The 15,895-nt window shown below is 30.2% G+C and overlaps 3 protein-coding genes across 3 annotated transcripts; all 3 read left to right on the top strand.

Annotated features, from left to right (window-relative positions):
• The first annotated feature begins 728 nt into the window (after positions 1–728).
• Positions 729–5,775, top strand: LOAG_06545 (hypothetical protein). The gene is made up of 10 exons (XM_003142081.2): positions 729–850; positions 1,759–1,899; positions 2,028–2,126; positions 2,272–2,505; positions 2,740–2,941; positions 3,461–3,766; positions 4,341–4,491; positions 4,820–4,949; positions 5,179–5,361; positions 5,718–5,775. The coding sequence occupies exons 1-10, from the start codon at positions 755–757 to the stop codon at positions 5,772–5,774; spliced, it is 1,599 nt and encodes a 532-aa protein (XP_003142129.1). The 5' UTR covers positions 729–754; the 3' UTR covers position 5,775.
• A 2,932-nt stretch (positions 5,776–8,707) lies between these two features.
• LOAG_06544 (kynurenine-oxoglutarate transaminase) lies at positions 8,708–12,658 on the top strand (the record flags this gene model as incomplete). Its single annotated transcript, XM_003142080.1, has 11 exons — positions 8,708–8,793; positions 8,927–8,978; positions 9,125–9,241; positions 9,359–9,500; positions 9,740–9,947; positions 10,640–10,749; positions 10,849–11,015; positions 11,566–11,761; positions 11,963–12,039; positions 12,121–12,207; positions 12,602–12,658. The coding sequence occupies 11 exons, from the start codon at positions 8,708–8,710 to the stop codon at positions 12,656–12,658; spliced, it is 1,299 nt and encodes a 432-aa protein (XP_003142128.1).
• A 679-nt stretch (positions 12,659–13,337) lies between these two features.
• On the top strand, positions 13,338–14,221 carry LOAG_06543 (hypothetical protein; the record flags this gene model as incomplete). The annotated part of the gene is made up of 2 exons (XM_003142079.1): positions 13,338–13,450; positions 14,083–14,221. The coding sequence occupies 2 exons, from the start codon at positions 13,338–13,340 to the stop codon at positions 14,219–14,221; spliced, it is 252 nt and encodes an 83-aa protein (XP_003142127.1).
• Positions 14,222–15,895: the final 1,674 nt, after the last annotated feature.

The raw sequence follows: 15,895 nt of genomic DNA, 5'->3' as shown, positions 1-15,895 counted from the left end.
CTTTCATTGATTGCAACTTTTTGAAATTCATTTAAATTTTGACAAATTTCTTCTCATTCATAAATGGTGCTGTATTTCAATGTTACATTTGTCCAACTTATTAAATTGTAAACATGATCATACTCATTTATCACAGTTTATTATTTAAGTTGTTTTTCAGAAGAATACTTTTTCAATATTTGAGTTATCGCAATTAGGTTTTCAAGCAAATCTTCAAAACTGTTATTTCTGATAGTATTGAAAGTAGTTGACAATTTTTTAAATATTTGTATTTTCACTGCATAGCTAGCTATTTTATGTGAAATATTTTTTTTTCTCCTAGATTTGTAACCGATGCAATTTACTAAGGCAATTGTTAATTTACTTGATTTATTTCCAGCTCTACTTTTCCTTATTGTTTATCTGTAAGAATTGTATTCATGCATTCTTCAATTTCCTTCTTCATTTTCCTTCATTTGAACACATATTTTCAGATTCGAAAAATAACACATTTCTCATTTTAAATCAATTTTCACGATCATTAGATATTTTCAAGCTCATTTAGTACATATGTTAGATATTGCATTAATTTACAGCGTTTTCAATTTATTTCGAAGAAAGAAGAAATTTTTCATTTTTGTTCCTCATAGATTTCCCTACTATGCTGACAGTATTGAGGCATCTATTGGAATGCCATAACTTGCCTTTTACTAAGAATCCTTTTACTAATGCTCAAGAAATGTGATGATTCAACGTGCACGCATACGTTACGTCGATGTCGGGATTCAGTCCTCCAAGGACTTCAACTATCAAAATTGGTAAATATCAACATCGTGCTACCACCACCACAGCGATCACTGCTACTAAACCGGTTAATTTCTTTTCTTTTTTCTGAATTAAAATTATCTTTAAATTCCAAATATTCTGTTTTTATTTCTCCTGTTAAAAAGAGGTAAGCAGTTGATGGGATGAGAATGATTGCAAATGACTATGTCTACTTTAAATAATACATTTATAAAGTGTTTTTTTTTATTTCAGCACTGATTAGATTAGAATGATGAAACGAAGAATTTCAGATTTTCGAAAAATAATTTCAAAATTTATTCTACAGGAAATCAATCCTTTGTTTAAATTGCCCTAAACTTTTTTCGATTTTATCTAGAACTTTCTCCGAAGTTTATCTTTCGTCTTATATTTCTTATGCTTCCTCCCTTTAGGTATATACCGATCTATTTCATCCTTTAATCATCTATTTTATTGTAAAAATTCGTTGATTATTAAGAATCGTTGGGAGACCATCAGGATTTTTTCTCGTATAATTTTAAATTTTTCAAAAGAGGAGTTTCGGCTCGGATGTTTTGATGTCGTTAAAAAAAAAAAAAAAAAAAAAAAAATTAAGAAGAAATAAAATACAGATGAGTCTGAGAGTATGAAATATCAATAAATAAATAAGCAGAACGTGAATTCTAAAAGTGATTATTCTTGAGGTAGATGATTTTGAATAGAAATATTTAATAAACTGGAAAGGGATGATGAAATGAAGCGACCAATGACTTTCGTATATGCCATCTTGATTAGAGAAACATTTGAATGAATAGCAAAATATTTCACTCACAAAGGCTTTTTATGGCACGAGAATTTTCTGTTAATACCCTAAAACTCTACAGTTGTTTATTTAAACGTCACTGGTAAAAGTTTCGGCGATTTTTTTGCGGGATATTTTTTTAAGCTTTGCAAATTTATCCCGAAACATTATAGTTATTATAAACAATATTACAGGGTGGTTGTGATTTATACGCTGCAAAACAGTTCTTGACGACTAAATCAGTTGGTCAAGAGGTTGACGAACTGCGACCAAGACCGATCTATGATGTATTTTTAGGTGGCAGCTGTGGCAACACTGTATGGCGACGAGACTTGGTTGGTAGTGTCATGCCTTTGTATATGCGATTTTAAAAGACCTCGGCTAGTTTAAGGACTTTGGGTTTGAGAAATTAAAAATTAGGACAAGAAATTTGTTTGATGGAACATTAAATTTCATTTTATAGGTTATACCATACTTGGAAAAACGAGCCATCAGCTATTACGATCCTCAGCGAAGCGTTTGGAATGAACATATGATCAACGAAGAAAGCGTTGCGAAAGAGGTTTTTTCTTTCCTTTTTTTTTTATAAACTGAATGTTGCATAACTATCCTGTAAATGACGTGGAGTCCCTTAGGGAGAGGAGGGAAAAAAAATCAAGAATGATTAAATTTGATGTTTAAAGCCAACATCTATAATAATATTCTAGAATTCAAATGTGTTCCTGTTTGTGCTTGATCCAGCAACTGTCAATGCTACATCCTTTCTGGAAATCGCCCATTTTGCTGCTCGGAAAGCACCCAAGCTGGTGGTTGTTTTCTTGCGGCAATCGGAATGGAAGGAACGAGCACACCCGGAGGATTTACCCGACAGGCAGCGTACATGTGATCTTCTGGATGATATACTAACAATGCATGATGTTCCCGTCTTAAAGACTATTCAGGTTTTTTTTTTTTCCAACTTAAAATAACGAACTATATCGTTCTATCTTTCTCATGCGACTTTTTGTTCTACAGATGTTTCAGGAAATCTCACTAAGTGACATTTCATATTTTAATTTGTTATAATGAGCTGCTGGAATGTCTCGAATTTTTTCTTTTTTCTTCTGCTGCCCCCAAGTATTAACTTCACATATCTTTAATGGTAATTCATAGCAATATTTTTGTAATATTTACAGGATGCTCTTCGTTACATTGATGAAATTATAATTGGGGAAAAGAGCTGGTCCGAAGCAATGTCTAATCCGTTTCAAAGGCTTCCATATATGCTTCTACGAGGGAAGCGTACATGTCGGCAATCAGTAAATCACATACGAAATGCTTTACAAAATGTTAAAAATGGTGTACTAAAGTGGAGGGGCTGCAAGTTTCTCTTACTAGGTAATTCGTTTTTATTGCTCGGTATTCTTTTTTTGATTCTTCACAATGCATGAATAACTACCGCTAATTATCTCCTAAATTTTTGAGCCTTGAATTACAATAAAGAATTTTCTACTAACTTTTCTCATTTCTGTTCTTTAATTTCTTATTGTTTTTGGAGATTTTTTCTGTTAACTCTCTTTTTTTCCTGTTAAGGTTCTTTTTTCAGAAACAAAGATTTGGTCTCATTATACTGTTATCCCAAATTTTGAGTTTATTTGACGTTTTTCATAAAAGTTTACTTTTATGTGAATTGTCAAATAATGTTCTTTATTTTTTGAATAAAAATTTGAATTTGGTATTTTCTCTGTAGCGGAATAAAAATTATGAGTTCAAGATTGAAGCATCATTTAAAATTAATAGGTCAGAACCGAAAAGGAGATCGTACTTTGATTTTCATGGCAAGAATTACATCTTATCTACGGTGCTAAACTGCTTTGGTAAATTATATTAATGGACATTTGATTTCAGTTTTTTTAGGTTTGTTTGAAATTTTATTATTATTGGCGGTGTATTTCTTCCTGCGTACGCTACCACCTATTCTCCTACTGATACCATTTCTAGCATTTGATGTTTTCGTGGCACTTTTCTCAGCTATTTACTATTGCTATAAAATAAATGCAGCTGCACGACGCCGTGCTAAATTAGTGAATGCAGTATCACTACCAATACCCGGTCATGCCGTTGTGCCTTACAATGTCGTTGCTCAGCAAGTTCCGCTCAATTATTGTTATCAGTCGATGAATCGCAGTGTGCATGCAACAACAACCTCACTTTCTTCACGTTGTAAGTCCTTTTCCTACTATAGAAAGAAAAAGATGGAAACTTTGCTGATTTTATTTTAGTTCAAATACTTCAGCCAAATTTCAAATAGTTTTGTTAACTACCAAATATAGTTTAAGTGGTGTTGCCTAATCTTAATTGTATATGAGGCAGTTTTTCTAGTTCTTTGTGAAATCTAAGTAATATTTGGATAACTTTACTGAATTTAGTCAAATCCGAGTTTCTAGCTTCAAAAATTCTGCTGCCTATGAAATAGTTTTGGTTTTTAATTTATAAATCACTTGGTTATGCATTTTTTAACTAAATGTTGAAAGATTAGATTATGTTCAGGCATAATACAATTATTTTGGATAGCTTTCGTATTATGCTTTATGACTGTAAGGGTTCATTTCAAATTTTGATATACTTCGACACAATAAATCTGAGGACACAGAAAATATGAGAAACATTACGATTTTTTTTACCATAATTCAAATAATGAGTTCGAAATTCATGCTGCACATATATGAGATCATTATTTGGCAAAAGATTCAACATTAAAAGAATCGGGATAGAAAGAAAGTAAATAAATTTATAGTATTGAAAAAGCGGTCGTATGATAGCAGCAGCAGTGTTGCAAATCCACTGAGATGGATGGATGCGAATGGATACGATATTTTTCTTGGATGCAGTTCGAGGAATCGTATTGATCTTTCCTGGATTAATCATCGTGCTACACCGCAGCTACAGTTAGCTTTTTATTTTTTCAGCGCTTTTGTGACCGCAGTTTTTTAAATGTAAAATTTGAAAACTTTTACTATTTTAAGATCACTGGCCTTTGGTTATAGTTAAAATATAATGATTTCTAAATTTGAAATCCCTAAACCAGAACCACTGATATTTGCAGCTCACTGCGTTTCTTGATAATAACGCACCGCCTTTGCCAAGATTTTTTCGAAAAGTGATTTTATGTATCTCTGTCTTTCAACCATTTGCTTTTTGTGCAGGCTACGTAAGAATTTTAAACTAGAATTTCACTGATTCAATGTATTTTTTTTTTTTTTTTTTTTTTTACAGTAGAAAAGGACTATCGTTTTGTTCGGAGTTAATGGTGGAAAGGCATAGACGATTGAATACTTTGCATATGACAAGACACATACTTTATCATATACCATCTTGTGAGACCATGCTATCAGGCATGGTTGAGGTATGCTTTTGGGTATAATAATTTCGAATTTTGAGTTCATGATACTAAAGGACGAATCGTAATAGTTGTCAATAACTGAAAAGTACGATGTTTCGAGAGTGAAGATCTCTTTTATGAAAGGGATTTCAAGACTACAGTGGGGAATCGTTGGTCGAACTTTTGTCCTTTATATAGTTTTTATCTAAGTAATTATCAATTACATTGTTGTGATCAACTATTTTCATTTCAGGTAGCCTATTTTCTTGGTCATCCGACGATGGAATTGACGATTTGTGTGCCAAAGCGTGCTAAAATGCTTGATTGTACACCAAACGATGATGATGAAATAAGGAAATATATTGAAAGGCGTAATGAATCATATCGTATGGCATTTTGCTATCTCAGGGATATGGCTGAGAGAAAACATTGTGAAGTTCGTTTTATTTTTTGTATTCTTTTTGAAGGACTGACTGTCGCACGACAATCCATCAGTAGTTATGGAATAAGTAATAAATGCATTACTAACATTGAGATTCATTACCTCCGAGAAAACGGACTGTTGCTTGAAATTGTATTGATAATGTTGTTGCAAGTCGTGCAATTGCAGACCTTTTACTTCTGAGACATTACGAATGAGTTTTTCTTAGCATTACTGCACAGAACCACCCTGAATTATTACATCCGGAAAGGAACCGAATGTAATTTCCCAAATAGGAAGTGGCTGTTTTTTTCCACCGCATTATATGTTGTAAAATAAATCAATTCTCAGTGTTTCTTTTTCTTTTTCAGATATTCTCCGATTTGGATGATGCTCTCCAGTATGTTATTTCTTGCTCAAAAAAATGATGCTTCGTATATATATATATATATATATATCTGATCGTCATTGTTTTTTATCATCAATGTGCTACTAATTTGCATGCTAAGAAAAATATTAATCCTGTGATTCAATGTGTATGTCATTGTTTACTTACTTTTTTTTTTTTAATTCATCAGAAAGCCTAAAACATGATGATTTGGAGTTTAATTGTTCATTTTCGTTAAATTTACTATCTCACTTATCCTTGTGGACACAAAAGAAATATATTGTAGCTTACTGGAATGAAATGTCTATTATTAATTTTCCTCCAAATTTTTGTAATATTTCATCATTTCTTAGATTTTTATTGGTACTAAGCAATTTTAGGGATTTAAAAATGGCATGCAACAATGTGAAAAAGAGCTCTGATTGATTCGATCTTATAAAAGAAAGAAAATTTACTTATATTACTTTTCGTAAAAATGAAAGGTGAAAGCAGTTTTCTTTTTTTTCTTTTCTTTTTTTTTCTTTCTTTTATAAGATCTTTATAAGATCTTTTATAAGATTTTTTTTTTTTTTTTTCAAATATGTGTTAAGGAGGACTGTGACAATGAATTGCCATCAGGACTGAATACAGATAAGATCCAGTGCGTAAGAAACCAAGACACAAAGTTAATGTATGATGTATACTTTTCAATTATGTTAAACATCTCAAGGGGTTATCATTTTGATCAGTAATAATAATGATATTGTATGTGCCTTTTGTTGCAACACATTGAGCGTTTGTATTTTTTTTTCTCTTCATTTTTTTTCGAATTAATATTTATCAGTAATTATCGTTGTGGTAATGATGATGATGACAATGATTATAATTTCATTAATTGGAGAAGGAAAGCGTACGACTTCTTTTCCTTTCTATGTTTTTAATATCATTTGTACTTTATTTCCGCTCTTTGATTTTTGCTTTCTTTTTCTGTAAGTTTTTATATTTTCAAACTCCTTCTTGTTTTTTTCATGTATAGAATTACTTTTACAGCATTTCTTTATTTATCAGAACATTTTCCGAAAAAGATGAAAAGTTTTCAAGTTAATTAATCGTTTGACAAATTGAGGAGAAATCGTTTTTCGTACAATTTTCTGATGATAATAATCAAGAACATCTAGGAAAATTTGAATTTTTCAACCATTTTTGTGACGAAATTTAACAGAAGCATTCAAAAAATAAAAAAAAGATTACAGAAGCACACTTCTTTTATTTCTCTTTTTTCTTTTTGAATGATTATATTAATTAATATGCGTGATATTGATGCAATAATTGTTACGCTGATATGCTGTATGATATGATGTGATATGATGTTAACTTTATTTATCTTTGTACAGTTTGCCATGTTTGTTCGATATACAAGGAAAAATTATTGTTCGATTTGATTTTTTGAATCTAAAATTTCAAAATTAATCTCTTTCATTGGATTTGAAGGAAAAAAAAAGTTGTTTTTCCTCATAAATGGAAAAAAGCTTTTATTAATTATTTGCAAGAAAAAAAAATGAAATTTTCAAAAATTGAAACTTTCAGAAATTTGTGAATTAACAATTTTCTGAAGCATGCAGAAATTTGATCAGGCAAAGAGCCTATAAAACTCGAAATGTCGTTAATTTATCTCTTCCTTTTTTTTTCTCTCCCCCTTTCTCTCTTTCTCATCCTCTTTCTTTTCTCATTGTTATACTTAACACAAAAAAATGACATTTACAAGAAGAGATGGAGGAAATAAAGGTGCTCAGAAATAAATTTTTTCTTTTTATTCATAGGTGTAATTTCAATGTTTTTGAATACAATTAAAATATTCACATTCGTCAATGAAAATATCGATATGAAATTATGTATAACAAATGATTATCATTTCCGAGATGATGCTGATAGCGTATCATTGATAACTTCTGCATGACACTGAGGATGAATTACGAAGTTACATGTAAAACATTCTTATGTAATTCATTATCGTTAATTAGAAATTAGTTACCATTACCGTTAATTTAGGATGATGAATTCGCAAATGATGAATATTTCCCAACTACTGCTCTATTTCTTCATTTTGAGGAGTTCGGCAAATTTTCCTGAACTCAATCAAGAATTTCAAAGATCTAGAAGATTTAAAAAACGAGGAAATATTTTGAAAATCATTTCATTTGTTTCAGGGATATAGTCAAAAATTGGAGTGCAAATAAAACTTCAGAAAAGATTTTGGTTTTCAAAATTTTTAAAGTTAATGTCATTTGTGTCAAAATAAGCGTGCGCAACTTGTCACAATTCAGCTTGTCACCATTTTATGCAGTAGAGAACCTTATATTTTGACGTGTTTCACTTAGCTCACCTGCTATAACTTAATTTCTCTAATTCTTCTCATAGTTAATTTGGCTCGATTTAATTTAATCAGGTCTTTCTAATGATGACAATTGTTTAAGAGTACTGAGACATGGATTAAGGGCTCTATCAGGAAAAAAAAAGAAAAAAAAACGCTGCAATTTGAGTGGCAAATATATAAGAGATCAGATTACCAAATATTTTTAGCATTTAAATGTTTCACAATTCAAAATAAAACAGTCTAATGATTACGTCGAACAGTCTTTGATATGCTCCACGTAACTTACACATTTCATATCAATTCACGTGAACAAAATGTACCCCAATTAATTTAAAGTTGCATAAATTAAAATTTAACTCACCTACCTTTATGAACCGCTCAATTTGCAATTCGTTGCCATAAACATTGAAACCAAAAATATTGTAGCAGAAGTCGTTTATTCAATCCATCATCATTCATCGGTATTTCCTAATAATTTTTGTGCTTAAATATGCTTGAAAGAATTGGTTGTTTGAAGGGTATACTATATAATACTATATAATTACTATATAATTGCAAATCTATATAATTGCAAATCGTTATACTATCAATTTAATACATTCCGTACATTAACAAATCAAATGAGAGGCGGAAATGTTGATGCGCATTTATCCGAGCAACGACAACATTTTTCGGAACGTGTTGCAAATGTTAAACCAAGCGTTTGGTATGTTATATGCTTTTTCTTTTGATCATATTTCCTTTTATCATTTCACGTAATGCATACGTAACAACGTGATTTAATTTGGTTTTTCTCAATTAACTATTAAAAAAGTACGTTTGATGAGTCCATCTTGCAGGGTTGAATTCACAGGTTTAGCTGCAGAATGTAAAGCAGTCAATATTGGACAGGTAGATTACTATATGATAAAGTAATTTAACTAGCTTATCCTTGACTATATCTGCATTTTTTCTTTTTCAAAGCTCAATTCCATCTATGTGTCTCTTTTGCTTTGTACTACAGCACAAGGATAGCTCAAATGCTATTATTACTGCAGGGTTTTCCAGATACTCCTATGCCAGCATTTGTAGCTAGAATGTTGGAAGATGTTGCCAAACATCCAGAAAGAACTGATTGGCATCAGTATAGTCGAGGCTTTGGTCATCCAAGGCTAGTAAGTTTTTGCCTCTTTTAATAAAGTCGATATTCCTTTTTTTTTTTTGTTTTTTCTTTTTGTTTTTTGGCTTTTCTTGTCATTCTTGTTTTCTTTTTTTTTTGCAATTTTTTCCAGACAAATGCTCTATCAAGACTTTACTCAAGCACACTGGGTGTGAATGTTGATGCACAGCAAAATGTTTTAGTAACAGTTGGAGCATATCTTTCGCTCTATTATTCTTTCATGGGTTGGCTAAATGATGGTGATGAAGTAATCGGTTTGTAGTTTCCATTCATTTATAAAGTATGTGCTGTTGAACCAGTATTAAATCTTTCACTTTTTAGTTTTATATATTGCAGTAAATTGGGAAGAGCAGATCGGAAGGACGATAGTGCAATTACAGAAATACCCTGTATTGCTGATCATTCGTTATTGCTAACAACCAACTATTATAAGTCAAGATGACTAGTTGTATGCAAAGTATAGTTTCTATTGTTGATTTCTTTGTATTTTCAGTGCTTGATCCAGCATTTGATTGTTATGTCCCCCAAATCCGTATGGCAGGTGGTATACCCGTACCAGTTGTGCTTAATTTGCCATCGGACCCCCAGAGTAGTAAGGATTATATGTTAAATGTGAAAGCGATTGAAGAAAAAATCAACAAGCGGACGAAAATGATTGTCCTTAATAATCCACACAATCCGACGGGAAAATTATTCACACAGTATATTGTTTTTCGTTTTTTTTTCAACTTTTTTGCAGTAATATACCACTCGATTATATGGGTTTTCCACTTCATGATATAGCTTCCAATATTTTTAACAAAAGTTTTCTTTCCTAGTTCTTTACTTTTTTTAAATTCTTTTCGTTGCTTTTTACTTTTCTATTTTAGGCATAAAAAACAAAATACCATTTTCACTTCATAATATTTTTTCGTTGATGCTACTGTACGTTTTTTTTGCATGCCAATTCTTAATTGTATTTTAATTACTAGATCCATTAATAATTGATTTATTGCATTAATAGCTGGAAAATGTTGGTGAGATTTTTTCCTCAACTTGCATAACTTTCAATATTTCTAAAGAAAGTATTCTACTACTTTTTCTTTACCTTATTTTAGGCATAAAAATAGAAGTACTATTCGATAATACAGTTTTCCCACTTCATACTTCTCCTCTAATTCTTGTCGATATCTTTATGGAAACTTTTGGGTCAATTTAAACACTCTCTATATTGAAATGTAAATGGTTAGTAACATGAGCTACTTCTTCATTTACTGTGGAAGAAGTAGCCAAGAAATGAATAGTACTATATTTCTTGACTAGTAGTTATGTTTAAAGGAAAAAGATAAAAAACAAAATAAATCGTAGTTTTTTTTAAAAGTTGTCGAGATTTGCGAAATATTAAATTCTGCAGAGAAGAGCTGGAGAAGATAGCTGGCATTGTTGTTCGTTACAATTTATTGGTAATAGCTGATGAAGTATATGAATGGCATGTATATGGTGATAAGAAGATGGTTCGTTTCGGTTAGTGTAAATATTCATTTTGTTATTTACATTTTGAACAAAACTTTGTTGTCGTGAAAGAAAATTAAAGCTAGTATCTACTGTTTTAGTTATTTTTAGCCAGTTTACCTGATATGTATAGACGTACGATAACTATCGGTAGCGCTGGAAAAGCATTTAGTGTAACAGGATGGAAATTAGGTTGGTCAATTGCACCAGCTGAACTTCTCGAACCATTAAGACGAATCCATCAAAACTGTGTTTTTACATGTCCTACACCAATCCAGGTGCATTTTTCAACATCTTATCATAAAACCTTTCGTGCGTAAAAATTTCGTTAACGAAGTTTTTAATTTTTATGTAATTTCGTTTTTTATGAAATTTTCATGCAGATGAATATGGAAACGATATTTTTATGCAATTAAATATCAAAGTTTTTCCTTTGTTAATTTTTGCCAAGGTTTTGGTGTTGGTACTTGTAATGCTACACCCATCAGTGATTCATTGATGAAAATTAATAGAAATTAGTGTGCTAAGATCTATTTAACTTTTCACTATGTTCTTTTATACAGCTAGCATTTTACTGCATCTTTTTTAAAAATTCTAGGAGATTAGAAAGTTTTCTTATCTTCATTAAGAGTGAAATGGAGGAGCGACATGCAGGTTATTTTTTAAAAAGAAAAAAGGTCACGTTAGTCGGTTAGGATAAGTGACGTGTACTGCTCTGACTGGGAAGTACTGTTTATCAGCATGTTCTTGGTTAAAACTTTTTAATCATTTAAATAGTAAAGTTAGCCCGGGATAGCTATTAGCGTCTACACATTCAACGGTTTGCAGCAAGCGGTTGCTGAAGCATTTGAGAAGGAGTTAGATATAATAGAATCTAACCCAACAGAAAGCTATCTAAAGAAAGGAATAGCGTCTGAGCTGATTCAACAAAGAGATCGAATGGCATCAATACTGCGCTCTGCCGGAATGAAACCCATTATTCCCGATTCCGGTTACTTCATGGTTGCTGATTTTTCGCATTTAGGTAAGTCTCTCTTTTTTCAGGATCCAGAATAATCTTGATTTGTCGAAACCAAGGGTTCTTTTTTTTTATTATTTCATTACTCTTTAATTAATCAATATCGAGCCATTTAAGAGGAACTGTTATGTTATTTTTTGTTCTGTGGTGATCAGTATAAAGCTAATTCCAAAATACTATTCTTACTGCTCCACTTTTTTTCTTTAGATGGCCCGTTCAAAGTATTAGATGGAAATAATGATCCACTGGATTTCCGTTTTGTGCGATGGATGTGTCGTGAAAAGGTTTGCTATTGTTTATTTTTTCGTCCACAGCACAAGTGATTTCCGGAAAATGTCATTTATTCAATACAACATAGATTTTAGAAGCTTGCAATGATACCAAATTCGGCTTTTTATACCGGTCCAAATAAGCATGGTAACGATCATTTCATTCGTGTTTGCTTTTTCAAGGTAATAGTTTTTGGTTCTTCTTCATTCTTGATAATTCGCTTTGTACTTTTTAAAAATAATTCGGTAAAAGTTGTAAACTTCAAGTTACCAGGTGTTCTTTGCTGAAACATGACAATTCTTATATTTAGTTAAATTCTTCACCTTCAATACTGATTTTGTCAAATAGCAATTGTTTAAATAAACATGCATCATTTTCCATAAGATGGTCATTCACATCAACCATAAGCAAATCCTGATCAGTGATGAATTAAACAGAAGTTTGACAATTGACATTCCTTATCACATTTATCAGTATTACTGGCATTGATTGATTGTTAATGTAGTAATAACTGCTGTGCTAGCAGAAAATGATGCAGTTTTCAGCATTTTAATACTAAAATTGTCTTTTTTTCAGTCAGATAAAGTATTGGATGCTGCAGAATCGATATTGAAATCATTTCAAATGGCTTAGGATCAGTGATACAACATTCACATTCCAAAAGTTGCCGAATTGTTGAAATTGAAATTGAGCATACTGTAATATACATTCATATTCAATTCTTTCACTTTGAGATTTTGTTGATTTTGTTCACTTATAAAATTATTTTATCGGATATATCTCAGTATATCTCATTCGCTTATGATTTCGAGATTTTCATAGATACATTAACTTCTTTGCAATATGCTCGACAGCTCATGGCTGTATTTAATGCAAATCGAAACCTGAATTGTAATTCATAGCATCTGCTTCCGGAACTACAGAAAGGATAGCAGCAACTGAAATAAAGGTTGATGTTTGGGTAATTACAAAGTGATTTTAGAGATTCAACCAATGGTTAAAGTAAATGAGACTTTATCAGATCTTTCCTACTTGCTTCCAACTGGTTGTAGTGATTGACTTGCATGTTTTAAGATGATACTAAAGTGTTGAGGAAGTTTTGGTGTAGTGCCTGTAAGTGTGGAAGTGGACATTAAATCTTTTTTGAATTGCAGGCCCAAAACAGGGATATTTCTGTTTAAATAGTTTTGAAGTATCTCTTAAAACAGTAAGTTCACTATTTTCAGGTCTCCTTATTTCTTATACTAACAGTTTAGCGAATTGCATTTGAGGAATTTACTTTTCTACGTGATTAATTTGAAGACGATAAAATATGGTCGAAAAAACGACAGAAACGGATTTGAAAACGTTTAAAGATTTTTTGACACAATATAATGCTGTTGCTGAACAATGCTTCACGTCCTGCATAACCGATTTTACCACAAGGTAAGCTTTCTCTCTATGAATTTATTAGGAAAAGTTTTAAGAAAAGTATTAACTTCTTTTCGAATTTATTGCTTTGAAAAAAAAAATTTTCAAAGGATATGTTACCTTCCTCTTGGATTTATTACAATGAAAAAAATATTGAAAGGTATAAATTCTTCACATCAGTTTCTTCCAAACAGTTTAAAAGCGAATGCAATAGCTGTATAAAATCGAAACATTTTCTTTACTATTTAAAGGTTTTATTTTGTTTGTTTCAAACATTTTGGAAGTTTTGTGTCCAAAATAAAGAGAAAAGGCTTTTGTATTTAAATGTGAGATGTTGATATGTAAATGAAATATAAGGTTGAATGAGATTACCGGTTTGATATTTTCCCACAGTTATCACACAGTACCCGACAACTGTTTCGGATTGCAGAAAGAAAAATGAATTAGTGGGAAATTTCTTTCCTTTTTTTTCCGAGAATGAAATTATTTCCTTGTTTTTCCTCAGTAAGTTAAAAGATTGGACGGATAGAAAGTAGATGAAAAAACGATAAAACTTTTTCGTTTTGCATAAATTTTAAGTTTATTTCGTTTCTTCATCAAAATGTTTTATCTTTTTTTTTATTTTTTGGTTCATGTGGATATTCCAGGACAGTAAGTAACTCGGAGGAACAGTGCTGTTCGAATTGCCTTGATAAATTTTTGAAAATGACTCAGAGGATTTCGTTACGATTTCAGGAACACCAGTTGATTCAAAGCGAAGCTCAAGGACCTTTAGGATTGAAATAATTGAAAACTCTCTTCTATACTTCATAATTCTTAGGTGTTTTATTTTATCAAGTAGTTTAGTTATACTTTGCAGCATAACTTGCTAAATTGGACATGTGATGTTAATTGTTGTTTGTTATCACTTTATTTAATTCATTTTTGATTTTTTTTTTGCTAAAAATTTTTCGAAGACGAAACAGTGAAGTGCAATTTTCGAAATAATTTTGTTGTTGATAACGTAAAATGAAGTAATAAAATAGTTCGTAGCAATAATTTGCAAAGCAGCACTATTCTTAACCCGCAGACATTTTTTCTTTTTTTTGTACTTTTATTAAAACAAATTTCACAATCATTTGTTAATTTGTGAATGTTAATTTGTTAATTTGTTAATTCCTGAATTTTTTCTTCTGTAAAATTAAGGCCATGTTTTATAAAATCTTGTTCACTTCTCTTTTCTTTGCTAACAGTTGTCGATTTCCTAAGAAAAACATACTTCAATGCATAACAATATGATTGTTAACATAGTATGTTTATTGGCTTCATGCAGTGCACCACAATCACTTTGAATAGATTTAAAAGAGTAAAAGAGAAAGGAGGAGAGGGGAAAAACGCTGGAATAATTTCTTTTTTTTCTTCAAATCTGACTCGCAACGTTGTCTATATTTTTACTACCTTTTTTAATTTCATTTAGTTCCATCTTTGACTTTTGTTCAGTTTTTTTTTCAGTTTTATTAAAAATATATCAGTTTTCATTTATTGAGCACGTTAACAGATGTCATTGGTTATAATTTAAATTGATAATATTGCATTTGTCTTCATGTTTAGGTTTCATTTTATAATTTGAATTTGAGAATTAAAAATGCTTATATTGTTTTTGATCGTATGATTTGGTGGAAGAAAAATTTTGATGGACAATTAGCAAGGATGAATGATTCAATTCATTAATTTTTGCAAATTTTATTTCTCACAGAAGAAATTTAACAATAATTCAAATAGGAAGTGTTAATCATCAATCCTAATTTTCTCGTCCGAAGTTTTATAATTAAAATTGTAGAATCAAGGTTAGCAATTGAAATTTCGGAATCAAGGTTTGCATTTGAAGTTAGTTATAAAGCAGAATTCGAATTGGATTATAAAATCAAAGAAGTTTTATTTGGAAAAAGAAAAAAGTTTGCTGAAAATATTTTTGACAAATTGGTACATTTTGCTACAAATGGGTGAGGGGGAACTATTTAGCAAGTGATATATATATCGTTATCTTTTAATTATTCAAAAAGCAAGAATTACTCATTGTTATGGCATTCATGCAATAATAATTATTACTAAAATTTATTAAGTGGCTTTTGTTTCTTGTCAAAACAACAACAGGAACAGGAATGAAGCTAATTATTATTATTGTTACTAATTATCATTTTGGTTTATTTGTATTTTATTTTCATTTTGATATTTTATTATTATTATTATTATTATTGTTATTATTATTATTATTGTTATTATTATTATTATTATTATTATTATTATTATTATTATTATTATTATTATTATTATTATTATTATTATTATTATTATTATTATTATTATTATTATTATTATTATTATTATTATTATTATTATTATTATTATTATTATTATTATTATTATTATTATTATTATTATTATTATTATTATTATTATTATTATTATTATTATTATTAT

This window comes from Loa loa (assembly GCF_000183805.2).
Source record: "Loa loa unplaced genomic scaffold supercont3.268, whole genome shotgun sequence".
Classification (NCBI taxonomy): domain Eukaryota; kingdom Metazoa; phylum Nematoda; class Chromadorea; order Rhabditida; family Onchocercidae; genus Loa; species Loa loa.
Note: the sequence above shows the minus strand (reverse complement) of the source record. Positions and strands in the feature narration are given on the sequence as shown.